We start from the raw sequence: 23,190 nt of genomic DNA on the forward strand, positions 1-23,190 counted from the left end.
GATGAATTCCCAAAGTCTGACATGGTCTCTCCAAAAGCATCTCCTACCACTCTCCCCTTATTTCTTCCTGCACCGGGGTTCCAGCCAGGTTCCCGGCTATTTTTGGAACATGCCAAGTGTATTTCCACCTCCATGGCTTTGCCCTTCTTCTTCTGCTGGAGTGTTCTTACCCTAGATCTTTCATATGCTTCGTTTGAGACATCTCTTCACCCAGTTTTCTGCTCTAATGTCACCTCTGCACCAAGGTCTTGCCTTAACTACTCCATCCAAAACTGGCTCCTTTACACACTTTAACTCCTTTGTTGTTGTTGTTGAGTTGCTACACCGTGTCCGACTGTTTGCGACCCCATGGACTGTAGCCTGCCAGGCTTCTCTGTCCATGGGATTTCCCAGCTAAGAATACTGGAGTGGTTGCCATTTCCTCCTCCAGGGGATCTTTCCGACCCAGGGATCGAACCCACGTCTCCTGGAGCAGGCAGATTCTTTATCACTGAGCCACACTTGGAAAATTTAACTCTTTAGTGATTTATTTTTATTCATAGCACTTGTCAATATCTAAAATTGTCTCTATCTGAGAGCAGACAGTTTTGTTTTACTTAATATCCATCTACTCCACTGGAATCAAAGCTTCAAGAGGTACCGGCACATCCCTAAGATCTAGAAGAAGACAGCAGGTATTCAAAATATATTTACTGAATGACATCTTTCTGAGTTCTTTTTTCTTTTCTTTCCAGTTGTAGCACTTGGGATCTTCGATCTTCCTGGTGGCATGTGGAATCTTTAGCTGATCTTTAGTTGTGGCATGTGGGATCCAACTGTTGGGCCAGGGATGGAACCCAGGCCTCTGCCTTGAGAGCACGGAGTCTTAGCCGCTGGACCGCCAAGGAAGACCTGTACCACATCTTAAAATTAAGGTAGACTCTTCTTTACAGTTCATCCTGTATTGCAAAAGAAAGCAGTTTGGTATTGGACTTATTTTGGTTTTATTGTTGTTGTCATACTATTAACAGCACTTTCGGGGGACTAGCATATTTTGTATTGACGCTCTCCGCATATAGACACAATTTCAGGGCCTCACTCAAAATTCTGGAGGGCTCTGTAATTTAAAACTGACCTAAGGGGCTCCCCTAGTAGCTAAGTGGTAAAGACTTTACCTGCCAATGCAGGAGACGTGGGTTCAATCCCTGAACTGAGAAGATCCCACATGCAGCCCAGCAACTAAGCCCTGAGCTCCACAACTATTGCGCCTGAGCTCTAGAGTCTTGGAGCTGAAACTACTGAAGCAGAGACCCTAGAGCCTATGTTGCATGATAAGAGGAGCCATCCCACTGCAAGGAAGAGTAAGTAGCCCCTGCTCACAGCAAGGAGAGGAAAGACCGCGCAGGAACAAAGACCCAGCACAGACAAAAATAAACTGACCTGAAATAAACCTCACCAAAAATAAACTGAATGTAGCAGCAATGCCTTCCGACCCCCGCACTATCAGAAAGTCAGGCCAGGGCCTTTTGGTTTCTCCCAGATCATCCAAATGACAGTGAGTGGCCCCTTACAGAGATTCGTTTTTTCCCTGACCTTTCCTGGACTGGGCTAGGGATATGATAAATCCGTTCTCAACATGGACAGTATCATGCCAGAGCGATACAGGCGTCAGATACCTGGTTCCAACCCCACCTCACCAGCTACTTGACCCGTTTGAGCTCTGGGGGTTACAAGGAGGAATAAAGGAGATCGGGGACCTGCAGTCGATCTCCTCCCCACAAAGAGAGGTCAGACTCGCAAGCTCTACGGGCTTCCCCACTCAGAAGAGAATCTGCATCCGGATTTTCTGCTTCTCTCCTACCTTCTTGCCTTGCTGCTCACTTCTAACCCAAAGCCCACGCCTCGCATCACGCTGGCGGCATACCACCCCAGAGCCCTCTAGGCGCCCGGCCCCCGGCAAGAACCCGCCCACTCCCGTCGGCCCCCGGGGCCGCTCCCGTCTCCATGGGAACGAAGGTAGCCAACCCGCGCGGTGACTTCCGCTCCGCCCAGACTACGGCGCGGGCTCGAGCGGCGCCTGAGTGGGCCCCGGGGAGAGATGCTGAAGGCGAAGATCCTCTTTGTGGGGCCCTGCGAGGTGAGGCCAGGGCCGGCGGGGAGGCAAGCAGGGCCTGGGGGCGGGGGGGCGGGCACGGGGTCGCCCCCGGGGTTGTGCCTGGCACCCGGAGCCCCCCAGGAGCTGGGAGCCCATTCCCACCGCGCCCACCCTGGTGTGTGCTGCTGGCCTCACCAGGAATTCAGCGTTCCCAGACCTTGACCCTGTTGGACTGAGGCCCAAAGGCCCATGGTAGTGAGTGGCGTTTGTGATCAGAGCCTAGATCTCACGACTTTGCTTTGCGCCTGTGGCTTTCCCTAATGAAATACATCAGCGGAACAAGAAAACCAGGAGGAAGGACAGAACCATTACCTGGTCTTGGAACAATTAGCCTTTAACGTGGGTGGTGATGGCGGGGTTTAAATCTATGTGTAGGTCACATCGTACACAAGAATAAAATTAAGATGGACTGAAACGCTAAATGTGTAAAACAACTGTGGAAGTTGTAAATAAATAACTCTCCAACTTCAGCACCCGTCAAAACTGCCTGGTAGGCCTGTTACAAGTACAAGTTGCTGATCCTATCCTATCCTATCTTGATTCAGTAGGTCTGGGAGGGACTTGAGAATTTGTATTTTGTCCATGCGGGTTGTCAAGGGACCACTCGCTGGGAACCATGATAGTAGGTGAATATATGGAAAGACATGTTTTTAATCTGGAGTCAGGGAAGGTTGTCTTAAACACAACACAAACATGAAGAAACTGTAGAAGAAATGACAGCAAAGTTAAAGCCAGGGGAACATATTAGCAGAATGCGTGACAAAAAAAAACAGGAAAGTTTAAGAATCAGTAAAGAAAGTAAGAAGCAACTCAATAGATAATCTAGCAAAGTCTGTGTATAAGAAATACAACTGACTGAGAAGTATGAAAAGACTTCAGAGTCACAGGAACACAAAACAAAAAGATGACACTTGTTTGCCCATCAGGCTCCCCCGGTAGTGCCAGTGGTAAAGAACCTGCCTGCTAATGCAGGTTTGATCCCTGGGTCAGGAAGACCCCGTGGAGGAGGGCTTGACAACCCACTCCAGGATTCTTGCCGGGAGAATCACCATGGACAGAGGAGCCTGGTGGGTTCCAGTCCATGGGGTTGCAGGGAGTCGGACATAAATGAAGCAACCCAGCACACAGGCATGCAACATGCAATCTTAGGATGCTTTGAGAGAAAGGAGTATTCTAGGATTCTGTGGATGTGACTATAAATTGATAACACCTTTTTTTTTCTGAGATCAAATTATTAAGGTTTAAAATGTGCATAGCTTATAGTGTAGTAGTTACATTTCTCAATCTCTGAAACTAAAGATCCATCCACATTCCCCATGAGTCTATACAATATTGAACAGGTGGAAACACCCCAGGTGCCCATAAATCAGAGAATGTCTAAATAAACTAAGGTACATTCTTACTTTGGAAGATACTGCAAGAGTGAAACAAAGTAAGGCAAATAAACTGACACAGAGAACTCTCCAAGACGTCAACTATTAAATAGGCAGGTCATAACATATGCTCAGAATTATGAAAAGCAAAACAAGCATAGATATATCATTTTTTAAAGGAAATTCCCAAACATATACAAGGGGAGAAAGAATGACGAATCCTAGTACCCATCATCTCACTTCAACAACAAAATATCTTTCTGCATTTATGTATCTCCTTCTCCCTTGCTGCTCTCCAAATTTACCAGCCTTTCTGTTCCTTAAACGTGTCACATCCATTCCTGCCCTGCTGCCTTTAAACTAGCTATTCCCCCTGCTTGGTAGTGAGTAAAGTCACCTAGCATCAGAGCCAGCACTGAAATCTGTGCTCCCCACGACCCAGAGTGGGCACGGCACCCAACCAGAGAGAACCCCTTGCCCTGGGTGATCTCAGGGTGGCTGTGGCCTCTACTCCATCCCACCTGGGTCCAGGCTGGCTTTTGGAGGACTTGCTTATGGTTGACTTTTCTGCTCTTCTTTTACTGTCCAAGATCTTTTACTGTCTTTGTTTTCATAGAGTGGAAAAACCGTGTTGGCCAACTTTCTGACAGAATCTTCTGACATCACTGAATACAACCCAACCCAAGGAGTGAGGTGAGCCCTGACAAACCCGTGTCCCAGAGTCCCTGCTCCTCACTCGCCTCCTGACTTTGGTGGCAGTGGCATCCCCAAAGCACAGTGTTTCCTAAGGAGAGGTGCTGCTCTTGTTTTATCTTTAGGATCCTGGAATTCGAGAACCCACAAGTTACCAGCAACAACAAAGGCACGGGGTGTGAAATTGAGCTCTGGGATTGTGGCGGCGATCCAAAGTACGTTTCCTTTAGAGCACTGGCTCCATCAAATGATTCAAGGCCTAGCACCCTTCCTAGCATGTGTCTGGGGCTTGATCAATGACTGGTAACATGCATTGCTCTTGAAATGTCGGTGACGGGGTTATGATACAGTGAGAGGTCATCTATCCATGATTAGTTCTTAGACATTATTTTCAAAGTCTATGATTAGAAACTCGAACTGCTGTTTATATGTGGAATCTTACCAAAAAAAAAAAAAAAAGTACAAATGAACTTACTTACAAAATAGATTCACATATGTGAAAAAACAAACTTAGGGTTAGCAGGTGGGGAAAGAGGGCTGGATAAGTTGAGAGCTGGGGATTGACATACCCACACTAAAATGGGCTTCCCAGGTGGCACTAGTGGTAAAGAACCCTCCTGCCAGTGCAGGAGACATAAGAGACTCGGGTTCCATCCCTGAGTCGTGAAGATCCCCCTGGAGGAGGGCACAGCAATCCACTCCACTATTCTTGCCTGGAGAATCCCATGGACAGAGAAACCTGGCGGGTTATAGTCCATAGGGTCGCAAAGAGTCAGACACGACTAAAGCAACTTAATGTGCATATATAAAATAGATCAACTAAAAAAAAAAAAATAGATCAACTAACAAGGACCTACTGTATTAGCACAGGAAACTCAATATTCTGTAATGACCTATATGGGAAAAGAATCTAACACAAAGTGGACATAGGTATATTTATTACTGATTCACTTCTCTGTACAGCATAAACTTAACAGTGTAAATTAACTAGACTCTAATAAAACATTAAAAACAAGACACAGAAACCAGAGCCACCTACCCTTCACCCCACGCAGGTTCGAGTCTTGCTGGCCAGCCCTGATGAAGGACTCTCACGGAGTGGTGATCGTCTTCAACGCCGACATCCCAAGTCACCTGAAGGAAATTGAGACGTGGTATTCCTGCTTCGTCCAGCAGCAGTTCCTACAGAATACTCAGTGTCTGTTAATTGCACACCACAAGCCAGGCTCCGGAAGTGACAAAGAAAACCCAGCTTTGGGTAAGGAGCCAGGAGTTCTGGCTTTTGTCTGAAATGCTCTGGGCATTTGTATGTTGCTCTGTGTCCTGGAAGCCAACAGCTCTGTGTAGTTTGAGCACCTGCTGTGCCCTAGCCATTTGTCTTCCTCACCACGTAAACCAGAATTGCCGGGTTAGTAGATCTGCTAGACCACCCAGGCCAGGATGCAGACACTAAAAGCAGAAAGACACTAAGAGGGGGAAAAAACCTGGTTTTAACCCCTCATCCATACTATTAGGGACACTCTTTCCTGACTTGCCTTTAAGCTCCAATCTGCATGCGACAGACCCATTAGAGAGGTGTCAAAGTAATCATGGAAAACAACTCAGAAAATTCAGAAATACCTTCCTCTCTGGTATAAGAACCAGGAGGGCCTAAAAGTGGCTTGCAGAGCTGTGAGCCTATTGCTGGGGGTAATGAAACCTTTCTCTGTGAAATTGTGTCACGGAGGCCCCACTTTATTTTTGGACTTGGGAAAGTTAAATAAATTGGCTCCTGGAAGACTCAGGTCCTTTGGAGCTAGAAATAGCCCCTCATTGAAAGCTCATGGCCTAGGGACTTCCCTGGTGGTCCAGTGGCTAAGACTCCGCGCTCCCAATGCAGAGGGCCCAGGTTTGATGCCTGGTCAGGGAACTAGAGATCCCACATGCTGCAAGCAAGATCAAAGATCCCCCACGCTGCAACTAAGACCTGGTGCAGCTAAATAAAGTAATTCATTTTTTAAAAGTTTATGCCTAATTACATTATTTTCCTTTTTAAGCACCACCCTTGAACAAGCTGAAGCTGGTACACTCAAATCTTGAGGACGACCCGGAAGAGATCAGGATGGAATTCATAAAGTATTTAAGAAGCATAATCAACTCAGTGTCCGAGAGCAGAGACCGGGAAGAGATGTCCATTATTACCTGACCGGCCTCCATCTGGAAGCTTCCACATCCCAAATGAAGTTAATGTCAGTGCAGAGCCTGAAGTCCATCCACCTAAGAAGGTTCTCATTGCCCTTTGGCTGTAGAAGGCATTTTCTTTATTTGCCCCAAAGACCAGTCAGCCAGGGAATTGACTCCGTACTATCTGTTCTCCATCCTTAGTTCAGCTGAGAAAATCCTGTTGTTGAATTCTGATTCCTTTGCCCCAGATCTCTCCAAAGAGCTGAAAAACCAAGGTGGTTTCTTTTTTTTTTTTTTGCCTCCTTCCATATGTCACATCATTAAAGTTGTGGAATTGTACCTGTCATAGCCCAGTGATATAACCATAGTTTAATTCACGTGAATTGGTTTAAATATGATTTTCATTCCTTAATCTGTACAATTTGCCTAGGGACATTTTAGAAAAATACTAGCATTTAACCCCTCCAAGATTGTATTTTTACTTCAATGTCCTTGCTATCTGGACACCATATCACATTGGATGGTAGAATACATATACAGTCTCTAAAAAGTTTTTTATTTTCTTAGGGGAATTTACTTCTTAAATATTACTTTGTGTAATACAGGGGAAAACTATGTTATGCTGTCATAACACCTAATCTATAAAAATGGCTAAAGGAGTTAATGCTCAGAATAACCAAATAATGGCGAGTTTACAGCTTATTTGTACCAGTGAGTGTGTTTTAATGATCTTGGGAATTACTGTTCTTTCATAATTTTTACTTCCTGAATTTTTTAATATAGCCAACCTAAAAATATATTAAGTAGATCAAAAGTTAAATGTATATCATTTCAACTCAAAGTAGAAGAAAAGTAGAGACACTTAAGAGGTGAATAAATATGCTTGGCTGCGTTTCACTCTCACAATGAAGGGGGATAAAATGTGGCCATGTGGGTGGTCTGGTTGAGAGAGTGAGATTGGCAGATAATGACAGTTCTGGTAACTCAGGGCTTCCCTAGTGGCTCAGTGGTAAAAAAAAAAAAAATCCGCCTACTAATGCAGGAGATGTGGGTTCGATCCCTGGGTTGGGAAGATCCCCTGGAGAAGGAAATAGCAACTCACTTCAGTATTTTTGCCTGGGAAATCCCATGGACAGAGGAGCCTGGCGGACTACAGTCCATGAGGGTCACAAAAAAGTCAGACACGACTTAGCGACTAAACAACAACAAAACTTGTAGTAAACTGCCCGGATCATCCTTGAGCACATTTTAAGCCTAGCTTGAGTTCCTTCTTCCTGGCCTGCTCTCAGTTGGAACTTTTGCAAGAACACAAACAGGGGATTACACTAACTCAAACTGTAGTTAAATCTTCTTTACATAACAGTAATACTGCAATAATACTAATTTACATAATAATACTAATTTACATAACTGCAATACTGCAATAATACTAATTGATCGGAACTTCCCTGAAGGTCCAGTGGTTAAGAAGCCACCTCCTGGTGCAGAGGATGCGGGTTCGATCCCTGGTCAGGGAACTAAGCCCCAGGTGCCGCCACTCAGCCCCACATGCATCAGTGAAAGATCCCGCAACTAAGAACTGACATGGCCAAAAATAAATACTATTTAAAAAGATCCCTTTCTCTGTATCACAGATGTGAGGAGCCACAGATGTGTGAAACAGCCTAGACATGTGGGAGCATCACTCAGTGGGTGGAGAAGGGAGTGTGTGAGTGAGATGGAGTGTGTGAAGGTGGCTGGGTGTGCGTGTGTGGGTGAGCAGACAAGGGGTCAGATGGTGAAAGGATTCTCAGACCCGACCAAGGAGTCAGGCTTTGAGGCACCGCTGAAGGATGATCACTGCAGATCAATGTAGGATCTCCATGGTAGAAAAGCCCCTCTGACCACAGCAGGAGGGCTGGATCAGAAGGCAGACAAGTGTAGAGGCGGCTGCCGTCATTCCTTGATTTGTAGCTGCGGTCACTCCAGTCTTGAAGGCCAGCATCTTCAAATCTCTCTCTGCTCCTTCTTCACATTGCCTAATCCCCTGTGTACCTGACTCAGATCTCCCTCTACCGCACTCTTATTAGGACACTTATAATTGCATTTAGGGCCCACCCATGAAATCAAGGATAATCTCCCCATCTAAAGATCCTTAATTTAGTCACATCTACAAAGATGCTTTTTCCAAGTAAAGTATATGTGCATTACAGGGAGTCACGTCTGATATTTTGGGGGCCATTACTCAGCCTACCACATACGCTGTTCACTGAGGCATTATGGGAGCTTCCCTGGTGGATCAGATGGTAAAGAATTGCCTGCAATGCAGGAGACCCGGGTTCGATCCTTAGGTCTGGAAGACCCCCTGGGGAAGGGCACGGCAACCCACTCCAGTATTCTTATCTGGAAAAATCCTATGGACAGAGGAGCCTGGCGGACTACAGTCCATGGGGTCACAAGAGTTGGACTTGACTGAGTGACTAAAAAGGAGGCATTATGGAAGAAAAGGAGTAGGTTTGGGGGTAGTGGCAAATGACTAGGTCAAGGTGACTCAGCAAGTGACTCAGAACTGGACCCCATGCCCCAACTCTTTCCACTATCCCGTGTAACTGGGCAGATGAGTTCCACAAGTGGACCTGGCCAAGAGTGCCACCCTTTGAGACTGAACTTAGTAAAGCAACAACTACGGCAACAACGGCAGGGAAAACAACCACTTTTGAAGCTAAACCATCCAGAAAATGGTTTGCAAGTATGTGGCACATAGATCTAGCATCATATTTCTTGAAACCAATCAAATGACCGAGTAGCATTCTGAAGCTTTCTCGGTTGTAAAGAAAACTACAACTCACATTGTAACCTGAATGTCCATAACTTGAAATTGCCCAGGAATGTTCCTGGAGATCATTATATGTTTTCTGGAACACCAGAAGACCCTTATATCCATAGTGTAGGATATAACAACAAGTAGAATTTTGCTGGCAACTCGGAACATGTAAAAGTTAATGAGAGCGGTACTCCGATATCCATGGAAAAGGTAACTAACTGCATTTGCACCACTCAAAACCATTCTGAATTATGGTTCTTTTAGATCTTGACTTCAGCCTTCCCCATCTGATTCCTGAGAAGTACATGAACATCTTGGCCTTGTTGTTTAGTTGCTAAGTCATGTCTGACTCTCAGTGACCCGATGATCTGCAGCATGCCAGGCTTCCCTGTCCTTCACTATCTCTCAGAGTTTGCTCAGACTTATGTCCATTGAGCCAGTGATGCCATCTGACTGTCTCATCCTGTCACCCCATTCTCCTTCTGCCCTCAATCTTTCCCAGCATCATCCTGACCTTGGCTGATGCTTTTTCAACAAATGTACTCTTTCCTCAGGCAAGACATGAAGGCGTCTATGTTTTAAAAACCAAAACCAAAGAAATTAAATAAATGAGGAAGGAGGAAACTCTCTGTTTTTGAATGTTAAGAAGAGATTACATATTTTTTACTGTGACTTCTAAATTGCTTTATCAGGTAAATAGCTCTCTACGTTTATGATCTGAGCCATTCTTCCTACCAAAGTTAAAAGCTAATGGAAATATTGTGTCTGCCAAGTATTCCCACTTCAAAAGGCAAGTTCTTGGTGCTTTGATGTGAGTAACACCTCATCTGTCATTTTACACCACAGAGTTCATTCCTATCTAGGCTTTCTGATAGCCTTTAAAAGTATGCCTCCTTTCTCTAAAGCCTCAGGCAGATTTACTCCACACTTACAGCTCTTTGGATCAAGCGTAAATATAGAACCTAAGACTTTCAAAGTGTTTGGGGGGGCGGGGGGGAGAAACACATCTATTTTATATTTAGAGTCTTATCAGAGCTTTGTAAAGTAATTTATGTAAGAACCATCATGTTTTGTTTTTTTTTTTTAAATAAATCTTATAAATCTTTCAGGTGACTTTACAAGACTTGGAAAAACATCTAGGTGTGAGTTAATCAGATCATGTAATAAAATATTTTGTTTGGAAAAATAAAACTCTAATTTTATCAAAGTATGAAGAACATGGTTTCTACAGATAGAAACCTACTCAAGTACTTTTTTCAAGAATATTTTGCAAATCCAGCTACTCTTGAAATTTATCACCCTCTTTGGGAGGGCAACTGTTAAAAGCAAAAAGTGGTGCTCTGCATTAAAAAAGAAAAAAAGTGGCAATGGCTTTAAGATATCAACACAAATGAGATGAACAATCTAGAGAAAACAGTTCTTATCTATGAGGAGACTTGTGGGAGACAATAGGTGAGAGGTCAAATATATCATGCCAGCCGGTTAACATGGACTTGATTTTATTGTCTGTGTAAGAGTCCTAAGCCGAGCAGGGACAATTACTTTGGTGGCCGCGCGGGGAATAGATTTAAGGGTGTGTCTAAAATACAGCACTGAGGGTTGGCAAGAAGAGAAAGGGAAAGATTCTGTAAGTATTGGCCAGACAAACGTGTTTGAGCGGAAACGGGAGAGGTAGGGAGGACTCAATCCCACATCCTCGACTGTGAATGCTCCAGGTAGTGGCTGTTAATCAATGACTACATTTCCCATAGCCCTTAGGGCAGCACCGCCCACACTTCCCAGAGGGCTGTGCGACGCCCGCGTTGACCCTGAGCATCCGTGGACACTAAAAAGGTAAACAGGAGGGAGTGTACCTTATGTTGCTTTATAACCAGTTTTCCCATCCTCCTCATTTCTTTTGTCCTTCTCTGTCTCCAGCTCCTTTGTCCACGGACTTAAGGGCCCCAAATACCCCCGGACCGGTCTCCTTGACAACTCCTTGTTATCTTTTCGGCGGCCCGCGACCGGAAGCGGGGTGTGCCCGGAGGCTCCTGGGAAGTGTAGTTCAGCCTCCCGACGGCCGCGGCCCAGTCAAATGGCTCGGCCTCCTCGGGCACCAGAACCAAGGGGCGAGGGCGCGTGACCGGCGTTCGGAAGCCACGGAGAGTGGAGGCTCATCTGCACACGATCACCCGCAGGCCCAGACCCCCGACGGTTGGTGAACCGACGAGCCCAGCCTGTTTCCGTGGTAACCGGCTGGCCGCAGAGAACTGTGGGAAGTGTAGTTGGGCAGGGCCGGCCAGTACTCAAGGTCAGAAGGGTTGCTGTTATGCCGCTGGCCACCGCGGGCAGAACGACTTTGCGGCATCCGGGCGACGTCGTCCCGCCGTCACCTTGGCCTCTGATCACCCAGGCAGGTGGGCGGCCGCCCCCTGGGAATAAGTTTGGTTGAAATTTGCGGAGACTCACACAGTGGATCGTAGTGATGAGAGGGGGGATCCGAGTGGATCAGATTGGAGCCTTTAGAGACAGCATCTAGTCCAATCCTCTTTACTGTTAGAGAAGGGGGTAGCCAAGTCCAGAGAGTGTCAAGTGATTTGCCCCGGATCTGCTCACGCCTTTATTTCCAGCACAAAGCACAGTGCCTGGCACAGAGTTGGCGCTCGAGCGTCTGTTAAGTATCACTTGTATCACTTCGTACTAAGGACAAACTGCTGAAATACTTCAACAAATTACAAGATAAAAATGGGAAAAAAAATTTTAAGAGGGAAGTGAACCTGAAGAGACTGTCAACTAAATGCAACCTGTAGACCTGATTTGGGTCATGATTCTAACAACCAATTGAAGATTTTTTTTTTTTTTTAAATCAAGGAAATGTGAACATGGATGATATTAAGGAATTACTGTTCAAAATTTTTAGTTGTGATAATGCTATTGGGGTTTATTCTTTACAAAGAAAAAGTGTTTTGAAGACACACACTGCAGATCTTATGGGTGAAATGATGCCTGAGGTTTCCTTGAAAAACATCAGATCTGGTGGGGTAGGGGACAGTAGATGAAAGGAGATTGGCATGATTACTTTCCTCCCAGCTCAGTTGGTAAAGAATCTTCCTGGAATGCAGGAGACCAGGATTCAATTCCTGGGTTGGGAAGATCCCCTGGAGAAGGAAGTGGCTACCCACCCCAGTATTCTTGCCTGGAGAATTCCATGGACAGAGGAGCCTCGCAGGCTATATGTAGTCCACGGGATCACAAGAGGTGGATGCGACTTTGAGACTAAACCACCATATAATTACTGGAGATGGAGATAGGTCCAGGAGATTACTATTCTGTTATATATATTCCCCAAAACATCAAGTGTAATATAATTTGAATCTACTAGAGATACATACTGAGTTATATATCAGGGGGGCAAAAAGATATACTGTCTAAGATTTATTTTTAAAATACTCCATAGGGACTTCCCTATGGAGTTCCCTACTTCCCTGGTCCAGTAGCTAAAACCAGGATCCCAATGCAAGGGGCCCAAGTTCAATCCCTGGTCAGGGAAGTAGATCTCTAAGTTCAAATGCCGAAACTAAAACAAATCTCTCATGCTGCAATCAAGATCAAAGATCCCATGTGCTGCAGCTAAGACCCAGTGCAGCCAAATAAATAAATACTGAAAGGGAAAAAAAAAATACTACACACACACACAAAAGTATGGTGCGGCGAGCTAGAAACAGGAACGGCAGGAAATGAATACGGAGGTCGGGGGATGGGAACATGAGAGTTTGTTGTAATATTGTACAATAGTCTACAGTATTGTATCTCCAACTAGAAAGTGGGATTGAAATTTTCCATAATCAAGAGACTTTTATTTTTTTTTCAAAAAACTTGTGTATTTCAGAACATTTCTGAAATTAAGCTCATGAAGAGTTTATCTGAAACATAACCCTCCCACGGCACAAGTTAAGCCTCCTTGGGGACTTTTCCAGTCAAGAATGAATGACCCCAGCAATGGCGGGGTCTGTGTCCTTGGCCTCCGCCCAGATCCAGTCCCATAGACCGGCGTCCGGGGAACCTCCCAGAGGGGAGGTTGAGCAGCTGGCCTGCCCCAGAGAAGAGTTTCGAGCAGGAGAGACAAGAGAGGAGCCGGGAAGGTGACCAGAGAGACCAGAACAGCCAGCCAGGTGAGCTCCTTGCCCTCGGCGGGCAAAGGCAGAGACCCCGTGGATGGATCAGGCGTGGCTCTATAGTTTCTGAGCCGACCCAGCCCTCATCCTGCGTCAGAGCTCACACAGCAGAGAATCCACTAGGGTGAGCCTGAGGAACATGCGTCCGGGTCACCCAGAACCCGGCGGGCGGTCGGGGCCACTGTGAGACCAGACTGGGAGGGTGCGACCCTGACGGGAGAAGGGCAAGCGCGTGAGACAAAGACAGAGGGGCAGGCACCCGGAGCCCAGGTCTGTGTGAGCCGAAGGGCTCAGCTAGACAGAAACGGCCGGGCGGGCAGCCCCCAGGCAGCCTGGTCCCCGCGTGGCTCTGTGAGCAGCCACACTGGCGCTTTGCAGCTGCGGAAAGACACAGGGCTGCCGGGGCAGTGGCTCGGCTCGGCTCTCAGCCACCTGGCCTCCACTTCAGCCCCCCTCTTGGGGCACTTTTCTGTCACTTCTGCTCTTTTTAAAAACAACAAAATACTTCCCCCCCCCCCCCAACCCTCTAATCAACAAAAGTAGTACACGTCCAAGTTTTAAAATACATATAAACAACATTGAAAATTTTTAGTCACGTATTCCAGAATCACTGATAACGCTGAGTGTCTTTTTTTATGCTTAGAAAGAAAATGCTAGAAAGACACTCAGCGTTACCAGTGATTTTAAGCATATATACACACACACACACACACATATATATATACACACACATTTTCTCCACCGTTCAGGTTTCTCATTTAAAAAGCAAAACAAAAACAAACAAACAAAAAAAGGTTTCAGGTGGGAAACTTCCCGGAGTCCCCAGCTCTGTGCCGCCGCCGCGGCCTGTTTCCGGGCTTCCCCAGGGAGAGCCTAGAGCCGGGCCTGTTTGGGAACACGGGTGCAGTACCCGCTTCGGCCACAAGAGGGGAGTGCCCACCCACGCACGTCTGCCCGGAAGATCCGTTGGACTCTCAGGTCCGCCCTTCACGCACCAAAGGTTTCCTCCTTGGGATCAAGGCACCGGCACTTAGTTCGAGCTTTATCGCTCACTCTGCTAGCGGCGCCTCATGGAAAACCTCCTTAGTTAGTGAAGAAAAAGGACAGAACCCACACACCGACTATATCTGCCCTGGTGTGAAGAATCCTTGGACGGCCCTCTCCGGGCTTGCAGGGAAGGGATGGACTAAGACTGCCCAGGGCCTCCCCAAGATTAACATTCTCCGCGGCTTCCTATTGTTCGCTGGGTCCAGTCTGAGCGCCTTCTAGGAGCCCCAGGTGACCTGGTCCCTCCTCGCCTCCCTCCCTCCACGTCAGCTCCGTCCCGTCCTGCTCCTCATCCACAGACCTGCCATCGTCGTTCTCTGGAAGACGCTCCCCAGCACACACCAGGTTGATGCTTATCTTTCAGGTCTTCCCTGACATGTCGCCCCTTCCCAGAAGTCAGCCTCAGTGATGCGAGTAAGGGTCAGGATTCTCCTCTGGGCTCCCCCTTTCCAAACACGTAGCCTGTTGGATCGCCTGCCTCCTCCTAGAAGTTCCATGAAGGCAGGAGTGTGTCCATCTTGCTCACTCACGTCCCCAGCACCGAAGCACAGCACCTGGCCCTCCATAGGGCTCAATGAAGATTTTCCTAATGGATGAACAGAGGAGTGAATGAATGAATGTCTTTCCCTGCCCACTAGAGTCTACAAAAGCCAATGCCCTTCCCCGCTTCCGTCCCCTCTCTTCCTGTTTCACCAGGGGCCTCTCACTGTCCCTGAAGCCTCTGGAAACATTACCCAAGGAACAGTGGTGCTAAAGGACCCTTTCTCTCCCAGCGCTGATGGACAGACAGTGGCATCAGGAGTGAGACAGACCTAGACCGGCTGTGCCGCCTGCTAGCCGTGCACTCATCTTTTCTTTACAAAGTAAAGATCACAGGTCACACAGGCAGGGGTCTCAGAGAAGCACATGGTAGCCTGTCGTGTGGGAGGCAGTCGTTAGATCAGAATTCTTCCTCCTCCCTTCCCAGCACTCTCTCCAAAGGCCCATCCGAAAGCCAGGACACAGACACCCCTGCAGTCTCGAAGGTACTCCTGTTTTCCTGACTCCCCTCTTTCCCTGGGTAGCCCAAGCCCCTTGTGACTGACACTTCCTTTCTCCCCTGTCCTTGATCCCAGCACAAACAATGTGCCAGCTACAGAGTTGAGCAGATGCTCGAAAGATACTTGTAGAATGGATGGATGAATGGTCCAGGTACAGCAGCATCCCTGGGGCACATTCGTGAGTTGTCAAAGGTAATGGTGGTCACCAGCCTCTTCGTGGGCAGGTGGCCTGCTGTCCCCTGGGAAACACCAGAGTCAGGTGGGCACATGGCAGACACAAGGCCAGGACTTACCTGCCTGCCAGGAGAGGAAGGAGGCGGGACTGTGAAGAAACAGGGACACGGAGGCCCTGTGGGAAAGTATACTGCTGAGAGCTTGGGAGCCCCTCTGCTTGTCTCTTGCAAGGCACCAGGTCCCCCAAGGGCACGTGGACCCCAGGGGCGCAGGTGCATGACCTTGTCACCGAACCAGCCTCCCCCACAGGGTGTTTGCGTTCCTTCTAGGCCAAGCCTGTCGTTCCATTACAGGTGCTAAAAGTGCAAGTTCCAACAAAATCGTTATCTAAATTGGCCCTCTCACCATGTCTTTCTCATCCATGACCATTGTATACAACTTGTGCTCTGAGGTACCGCTGACTGTCCTCCCATGGGCCCTGCATGGCCTCCCAGTTTCCCGAGGCCAGAGGACTCCCAAGAGTCCCCCTCATTCACGATGAGCATCTGCCCTCTCTCCAGCCCGAGCCCTCGAGTGATGAATGAGGGCTGATTTCTCCTGAACTGATCATCACCCCCGATTCATCACCTGTGAAAGACTTAGCTCCAGAATGACTCGGCCAAGTTGTGCTTTCTCAAAGCGCCACTGCGCTAATGAAGATACAGGTTTTTCGGTGTTTTGGGCTCCAGGCTGAGCTCTTTGTTAACGCGCTCTCTGCGTCCGTGCCCCCGTCCCTCCCCCGTGAGTTCTGATAGCTGCTGCCGCACTCGGAGGATTTTCCTACATTGACGCCATTCATGGGGGAATCTCTCTAGTATGAGTTACGAGATGAATGGAAATTTCCCCGTATTCAGAATGTTCAAAGATTTCCTCTGCCGTGTGAATTCATTGATCTTCTGCCAGAATCGGATGCAAGTGTTTGGCCACGTGCGTTGTGCCAGGCTTAGAGCCTGTGCTGTCCCAGCGTGCTACCTTCCGCGTAAAGGCTCCAGATCCTGGCCTCTGAGGAGCGGCGGTCCCCCCAGGACAGCCCCCACCATGCTGCTCTGGCAGAATGGCTGGGCATAGGTTCCGACAGCACGCTGTGGCCCTGGCCTCACACTGTGTTGACGCCGTCGGAAATGAGAGTGTCACAGGCACCTCCGTTCAGGCAAACCAAGCTCTGTAGCTCTGTGCCGGCACGGACCCTTGAGCCTCTGGCTGTTGGGATTACAGCAGCCAGAAGCAGAACCACTGGTTGGATCCTCTGTTTCCCAAGGGGGCAACAGAGGAACTGTGTTTGGAGCACCCACAGTTCTGGCTCACAAGAAGCTACCCCAGGAGTGCTTCCCACCTGCCAAACACGGCCCAAAGCCCACCTCTTCCATGAAGGCTTCCTGGGACCCTGCGGGCCTGCAGTTGGGCTCCCAGCCTGCACTCTGCTCACTGGGTCCACTGGGCCCCGAGCCCCCTCTTGCACCCAGCCAAGCTCTGGTCCTTCCTGACCTTCTCATGCATTTTCCTCCTCAGACAGATGTAAAGCTCTTTGAGGAAGAACCACCCAGTGTCCCTTGGACTCACAGCACCTCTGAGCGCCGAGGGACTTGGGATGCCATGGGGATCGGTGACTGCATACAGCTGTGGACGCAGACAGATGGATTTGTGGCTCAGGGTCATCACGCATGGAGACACGCTTACCCTTGACTGAAGACATGACCTGCCTTCTCGGGGATGGCTGTCGGCCATTCTCTTCCGGGTCACACAGGAGGAAGGTGATCTCATCTTTATTGCCACCTCTTCCCCCATCCCTGACCTGAAAGCTGGATTAGCGCTGATGTCCATAAGGTGGCAGAGGCCCTTGGCTCTGTCTGGGGGGCACTGCTGGCTGTCATGCATTGCACTAACCTTGGGAGTGACCTTGACTGGGGAGGTGGGAACAAGCAAGAAATTAGTATGTTGGAGAGCTGGCTAGTGTCCTGGTTAAGGGTAGCTGGCTCAGGGTCCACCCCGAAGATGAACTTGGAGCTCTTTGAGATCAAGACCTATGTCTGAAGCATCTCTATATTCATAGTGCCTCAATTAACACCTGGCACGTAGCAGGTATTCATCCGACACTGGGCGCTCCTGTAGCTGCCAGCAACCAGAGTTACCAGCAAGGAGGTAACAGGAGAACAGATGTTAGCGACTGTACTGAAAGGTCCCACCTGTGCTGGCCGCCACAAATGTATCATCCTTTACCATAAAACAGAGCGCTGGGTCCCAAGCACAAAATGCAGGAACATCTCTTGTCTTTTGTCAACTGCAAAATCTCTATCTCCCCTACAAACAAAACAAAACAGGGACAGACTCTGTGTATATATCCATGGATTTATATAGCCATGGCGTGCTCTTCTAAATGTCTTTAAAATCTAGTAAGTTAGAAATGTTGGAGGTGGAGATGATAAGAGCTAGTCCCTAGATCTGGCATTGCCCATCAGAACTGCATTTCCTAGAAAGGCAAGGCTGCTCTGAACAGCTGAAACTTGAACCCAGTAAAGCCTTGAACCCGGTGAAAGGATGAGTAGATCATGGAGCATTAAGGAGAAAAAGGGAGGGTCCTTGCCAGCCGCCTCTTTGCCTGCGTACCAGAGGCTCATGAGCTCACATGGCGGTCTCTGGGCAGGAGGACAGCTGGTCACTGGATTTCTGTGCTCCTGTCCTGGGAGTTTAGAGCTGGAACGTCACTTATAGTAGATCTCCAGATACCCTCTCAGATCACTCCTTGAAGGGCCTATCCAAGGAACAAATAGAGTAGGAAGTGATAGAAACAGGCAGAGGAGATTGAAATGGCTAAACCAGGGAAGGCTGTTGGGAGAGAGGGGACTGGAGGGACAGGGACTGTAAGCTCTGCGAAGTTAGAGACTCTTAACTCCTGGGGGGCTGGGTGAAAGCTGTTCCAAAGGCCTCTAGGAAATCGCTCAAGAAACTAGAAGGAAAGCTGTCAAGTGCTTCATGGGGTGCACCAGTCACCCCCAGCCCCACTCGCCACCATGGAGGGCCCCAGTGGAGCTCCCCATCAGAACCGCCACGCCACGCCAGCTCTTTTGATGGGTGCCAGCCAGCGGGCTCTCCCCTGGGGCTCGGCCCCACCCGAGCATGTGACAGGCTCTGAGGACAGCAGTCACTCACATGCGTTTAGTGCTTTACACACAGGGTCTCATTTAATCCTCCCAACAACCCTTGAAATGGGATGTTTCTATCCTCACGTTACAGATGAAGAAACTAAGACCTAGAGAGGTGCAGTAACCTGCCCAAGGGCATGCAACTAAGAAGTAGAGGAGCGAGGCTTCCCAGGTCTTGCATGTTCTCATTTTCGTGTTGTGGGACTTTTCACTCCCTTTGCTGGAATCACCAGTCCATTTTCTGTCCCCGTTACGTGGTATCATGTTGAGTTAGTCCTGCTTCTCCAGTCTCTTCCGTGGCCTGCCAAAGCCACAAAATGGTTTCTAAGCTCTAAGTCCAGCGGGTACCAGATGCTGCCAGGCCCTATTAAAGCCATGTTCATGAGAAAGCCTGGCTTCCTACTAGCAGTCCCTGGAATTTCTCCTGTGGGAATTCAGGGGATATATCAGGGCAGACTCAAGAAACTGATTATGTTGTTCATTCTGTAAGTCAAGTAACGGGCCCTCAGAGTGAGTGACCTGAACAACTGGATCCAGCTGGGCAGGTTCAGCTGCAGCCACAGGTCAAGGGCCTTGATTTCGTCTGCCAGCCGGATTCCTCTCTTCTCCACTTGGCAACCACTGAAACGGGACTGAAATGTGCAAAATGGCCTTTTCCCTCTTGTGTCCACCTGGCATCTCTCTAGTAGACTGGCCTAATTTCCTTATCTTGTTGCCCTGGGCTCCAGGAGCCACTGTCCACGCCCTCTGTCCTGCCCCACCCCCATACCCCACCTCGTTCAGCCCAGGTGGCTGTGTTGCATCACATGACTCTGCCTCTGTCCTCCTCGCACCACACACACAAACACACACACACACACTCACACACACACTCACACACTCATGCAGGTCAGTGACCCAGGATCTGTGTACACTGGTCAACAACTTTTGAAGTCCCCTGACTCAGTGAATATTTGGAAAGCCAGTCAGGCCAGGCAGATTCCTCTTTTAGGAAATTTGAACCTCCAAATCAGACTGCATAGGCAGTGTGTGACAGGAGGTCTCGAGGGCAAGTAAGGCCAGAAGTACATTGAGGTGGAAGGTTGGAGATTGAAGAAAGGCAAAACAATACTTATCGCTGGGGGATTAATGAGCCTCTTTGGGAAGAAGACAAAGGATGTCCAGATTAGAGGCAGGGCTCCAGGAAAGGCAGAGAGAGGAGCCAGCCCTAGAGCCTCCCCAGGGCTCGCCAGGCCTGCCTCCCCCATGTGTATCATTGCAGCAGACTCCTGACTTAGTCCCTCTGCTGTCTGTCGGCTCAGAATCAGGCATGCGACAGTTCTGCCAACATGACTTACAGGGAAGTGGCTGGGGGACCTTCTGGGAAGATTTTGCTTCCTGATTAAAGGAGAATGAAGAGGCCCGTCTCTTCCTCCTGCTTTGAACAGGGATGTTTGAGATTTGATACTTGGAGCTGTGGCAGCCATTTTGAGACCAGGTGTCAACAAGACCAAGGGAGAAAGCCAACATACCAAGGTTGGCCGAGTAGACAGACCAAAAAAGGCTAGGACCTCGGTGATACCGCTGAGCCACCACACCTAGCCTGGAACCACCTACTTCCAGTCTTACTGATCTTTAAATTGAACTGTCTTTATTTTCTAAGCACATTTCTGCTATTTGCAGCCTAAGGCATTCTTAGCCAACATGGTGCTCCTCTGAACTTCCCTGTCATCAACTCCTCAGAGCCCCCACGACTCTTGGTACAGCTCCAAATGGAAAATCAGCCCAATTTAGCCGCTGGAAACCTTAATTGTATGGTAGGAAATACAGGTCAAGATTGGTCATAGCCCACACAGGCAAGCAGCTTGAGCACTTCTGATTCCCAGAGCCTTCAGGGCACTGATGAGGAAAGATAGATTCAGGACAGTTTCAGATGTATGAGCCTGGGTCTTCTAAATTGCGGCTCCATGAGGAACTTTACAACAAATCAGCATGGAAGGGGTGGGGGGTGGGTGTTAGTCTCTGGATGCAGAGCCTGAGCATGGGTCAGAAGGCCGTGGCAGAAGGAGAAGCAAGCTGGAATTGGCAAATGGTGAGTTAGGTTGGATGAATTCTAGAGGAGGCCATTGTCATACAGCAGGGTTTTATGAGCCCCATGTACTAGATAAAGGAAATGTATGGCAGCCAGAACTTAACTGATGGAAAACCAGGCTTTTTCGTTACTCTCCAGCCAGCCTAAGTGACATTTCATGTCCTTTGGGGAATAGGGTGCCCTGACTTGAGGCCACTTCCCACATTCTCCATGTTTTGTCCCTTTGCCACCTGGCCCTTTTTTCTTTACCTTTCCTTCCTATCTTCTCTAAGCAAAGTCAGGAGCCAGAAACGCACAGGACCTGAATCACTTCTTCCTCAACTGGGGAATGGATATAGTGGCAAGAGCAAGGATGTCTCCTAGAAGACTTAGAATCCCAGGCTAGGGATAAGGAGTTTGGTTGGGAGGTGAGAACGCAGTCGGTGGATAAGGACTAGATGAAGCTTTCTTCTGATCCAATTTTCATCACTATGTGGTTTTTGTGTTGCTTCAACACAAGAAAATGTGCCTGACCCTTGCTTCATGAAAAGAGAAATTGAACTTAGGAACTCTAGCCCTTCCTCTTTAAATGTCTAGTTTTAAATATAAAACAAAGTGAAACTGGTATCCTCCTCATGTAGCTGTCAGATGCATTCAGAACTGGAGAAAAAATTGGCCCCCCTCTTTTCCCATCTGAAAATAGTCTTCAGCAGTAAAGAGACGTGGCCCATAGAAGTTTCTCAAGCTAATGGGGGCTGAACACGAATGTGTTGCAATTAGGGTAGAATTTGCAACCTCCAGATCCTGCCAGTAAGCCTCGCCCCCTCCACACAGTCCTTTCACACCCTCCACAATTTATGGAGTCCTGCCCTTGAAGGTTCAGACTAGGCTGACTCTGCTGTTTGCCTGTTGTATTACCTCATTCATTCAGCAAAACTGGACTAAATACCTACCAGGAATAGAAGTTAAGCTTATAAAAGCAAGTTTATAAGCTTATCTTCCTAAGTCATTAGAGATAAATAAATAAATATATATATATATATATATATATATATATATATTCTATGAGACAGAGAATGAAATGGAAATCTTGGTTGCAGTGAAAGAAGCAATAAAGTTTAAGCCCCTACTTAATGCTTTAATTGACAATAAACCCTGAACCCCCTCCCCTCCTCAAAGTTTCCCCATTTATCACTGAAGATTCTCTGAAATCCAATAAAGAAAAGACCTGAAGGCTTTTCCTCATTCTCCACAATCAAGGCTTTTCTCCAGAATGAATTAGTCTGATTACTGGCTAAAAGCTCTCCCACAATCTTTCCAATAAGAGTGTTTCTTTCCTGTAAATTCCCCAAAGATGATGCTCCACGTTGGTTCCACTCACAGGCTGCTCTCCAGCGTGAATGAGTTCAGTGTACCCCACACCTCCCCCGGACGGCCTCCCCCATTCAGCACACACGCCTGCTTCCCGTCCCCGTGAATCAGCCGACATTGTCCGAGGCTGGAACTCTGATTGAAGGTTCTTCCTCATCCCTTCTGCTCCCAGGGCTCCTATCCACTCTGAAATCCCAGATGTCTAATTAGCTCTGAGCACCATCTAAAAGCGCTTTCACAGCTATGACGCGCATGTGGTTTTTCTCCAGTGTGAATTCTCTGACGTTGAATGGGCTTTGCTTTTCCCGAAAGCCCTTACAGTTACGGCATTTGTAGAGTTTCTGCTGCATGTGAATTAGCTGGTATCAGGATGCTGCTGGATGCCTCCTGCAAACGGATTCTCTCCAAGATGAACATCAGAATGTTGGGGAGGTGGGGTGCCCGGAGAAAAGTGGCCTCTGTTTCATAAGAAAGATGTTTTCTCCAATATGTGTACTGTAATAAGGAATAAATTCTGAATTCTGTTCTAAGATTTGGCCATACCTATCTTACTTGTGGGTTTTCTCACCTCTTAAAAAATGTGTATGAATTGCAAATGTTCTCATGTTCATCCCATTCATGGGACGGGTTCTCCAGGATGTCTCTGTATTCACGGACACCTCAAAACTCAGACCTGGTCAGTGTCCCCCAGGGACCATCTCGATGCAGCTGCCTATGAATCTAAGACTGCAGAAAGTTCCCATTCAGGCCAGGTGTTTCTGGTCCCAGGCTCACATTATGAAATTAGAGGAAATGTAAATTTCAGCCATTGTCTCTTAAAATATAAAATTTCTTGGACTGAGAATGAAAAATTTGAGTAGATCGATGATAAGAGTGCCTTTGGGGCGAATATATAAAGTGATGGGTGTGACAGACTGCTGGTCTCTGATATTCTTTTGTTCTTTTTTTTTTTTAATAGTTTTTTTTTTTTATTAGTTGGAGGCTAATTACTTCACAACATTTCAGTGGG

The 23,190-nt window shown here is 47.8% G+C and overlaps 1 protein-coding gene and 2 long non-coding RNA genes across 3 annotated transcripts; 2 read left to right on the forward strand and 1 right to left on the reverse strand.

Annotated features, from left to right (window-relative positions):
* Positions 1-504: 504 nt before the first annotated feature.
* On the reverse strand, positions 505-1,941 carry LOC122433279. The gene is made up of 2 exons (XR_006267061.1): positions 1,841-1,941; positions 505-938 (listed from the first exon to the last, which is right to left on the reverse strand). It is a non-coding gene; the product is annotated as an uncharacterized LOC122433279 (long non-coding RNA).
* A 34-nt stretch (positions 1,942-1,975) lies between these two features.
* IFT22 (intraflagellar transport 22) lies at positions 1,976-6,711 on the forward strand. The gene is made up of 5 exons (XM_043456452.1): positions 1,976-2,116; positions 4,124-4,200; positions 4,326-4,415; positions 5,256-5,458; positions 6,237-6,711. Exons 1-5 carry the CDS (start codon positions 2,078-2,080, stop codon positions 6,383-6,385), a joined length of 558 nt encoding a protein of 185 aa, XP_043312387.1. The 5' UTR covers positions 1,976-2,077; the 3' UTR covers positions 6,386-6,711.
* Positions 6,712-10,770: 4,059 nt separating this feature from the next.
* Positions 10,771-22,711, forward strand: LOC122433052. Its single transcript, XR_006267014.1, has 4 exons — positions 10,771-10,999; positions 11,084-11,562; positions 13,035-13,317; positions 17,130-22,711. It is a non-coding gene; the product is annotated as an uncharacterized LOC122433052 (long non-coding RNA).
* Positions 22,712-23,190: the final 479 nt, after the last annotated feature.

Source organism: Cervus canadensis, chromosome 32 (assembly GCF_019320065.1).
Source record: "Cervus canadensis isolate Bull #8, Minnesota chromosome 32, ASM1932006v1, whole genome shotgun sequence".
NCBI lineage: Eukaryota > Metazoa > Chordata > Mammalia > Artiodactyla > Cervidae > Cervus > Cervus canadensis.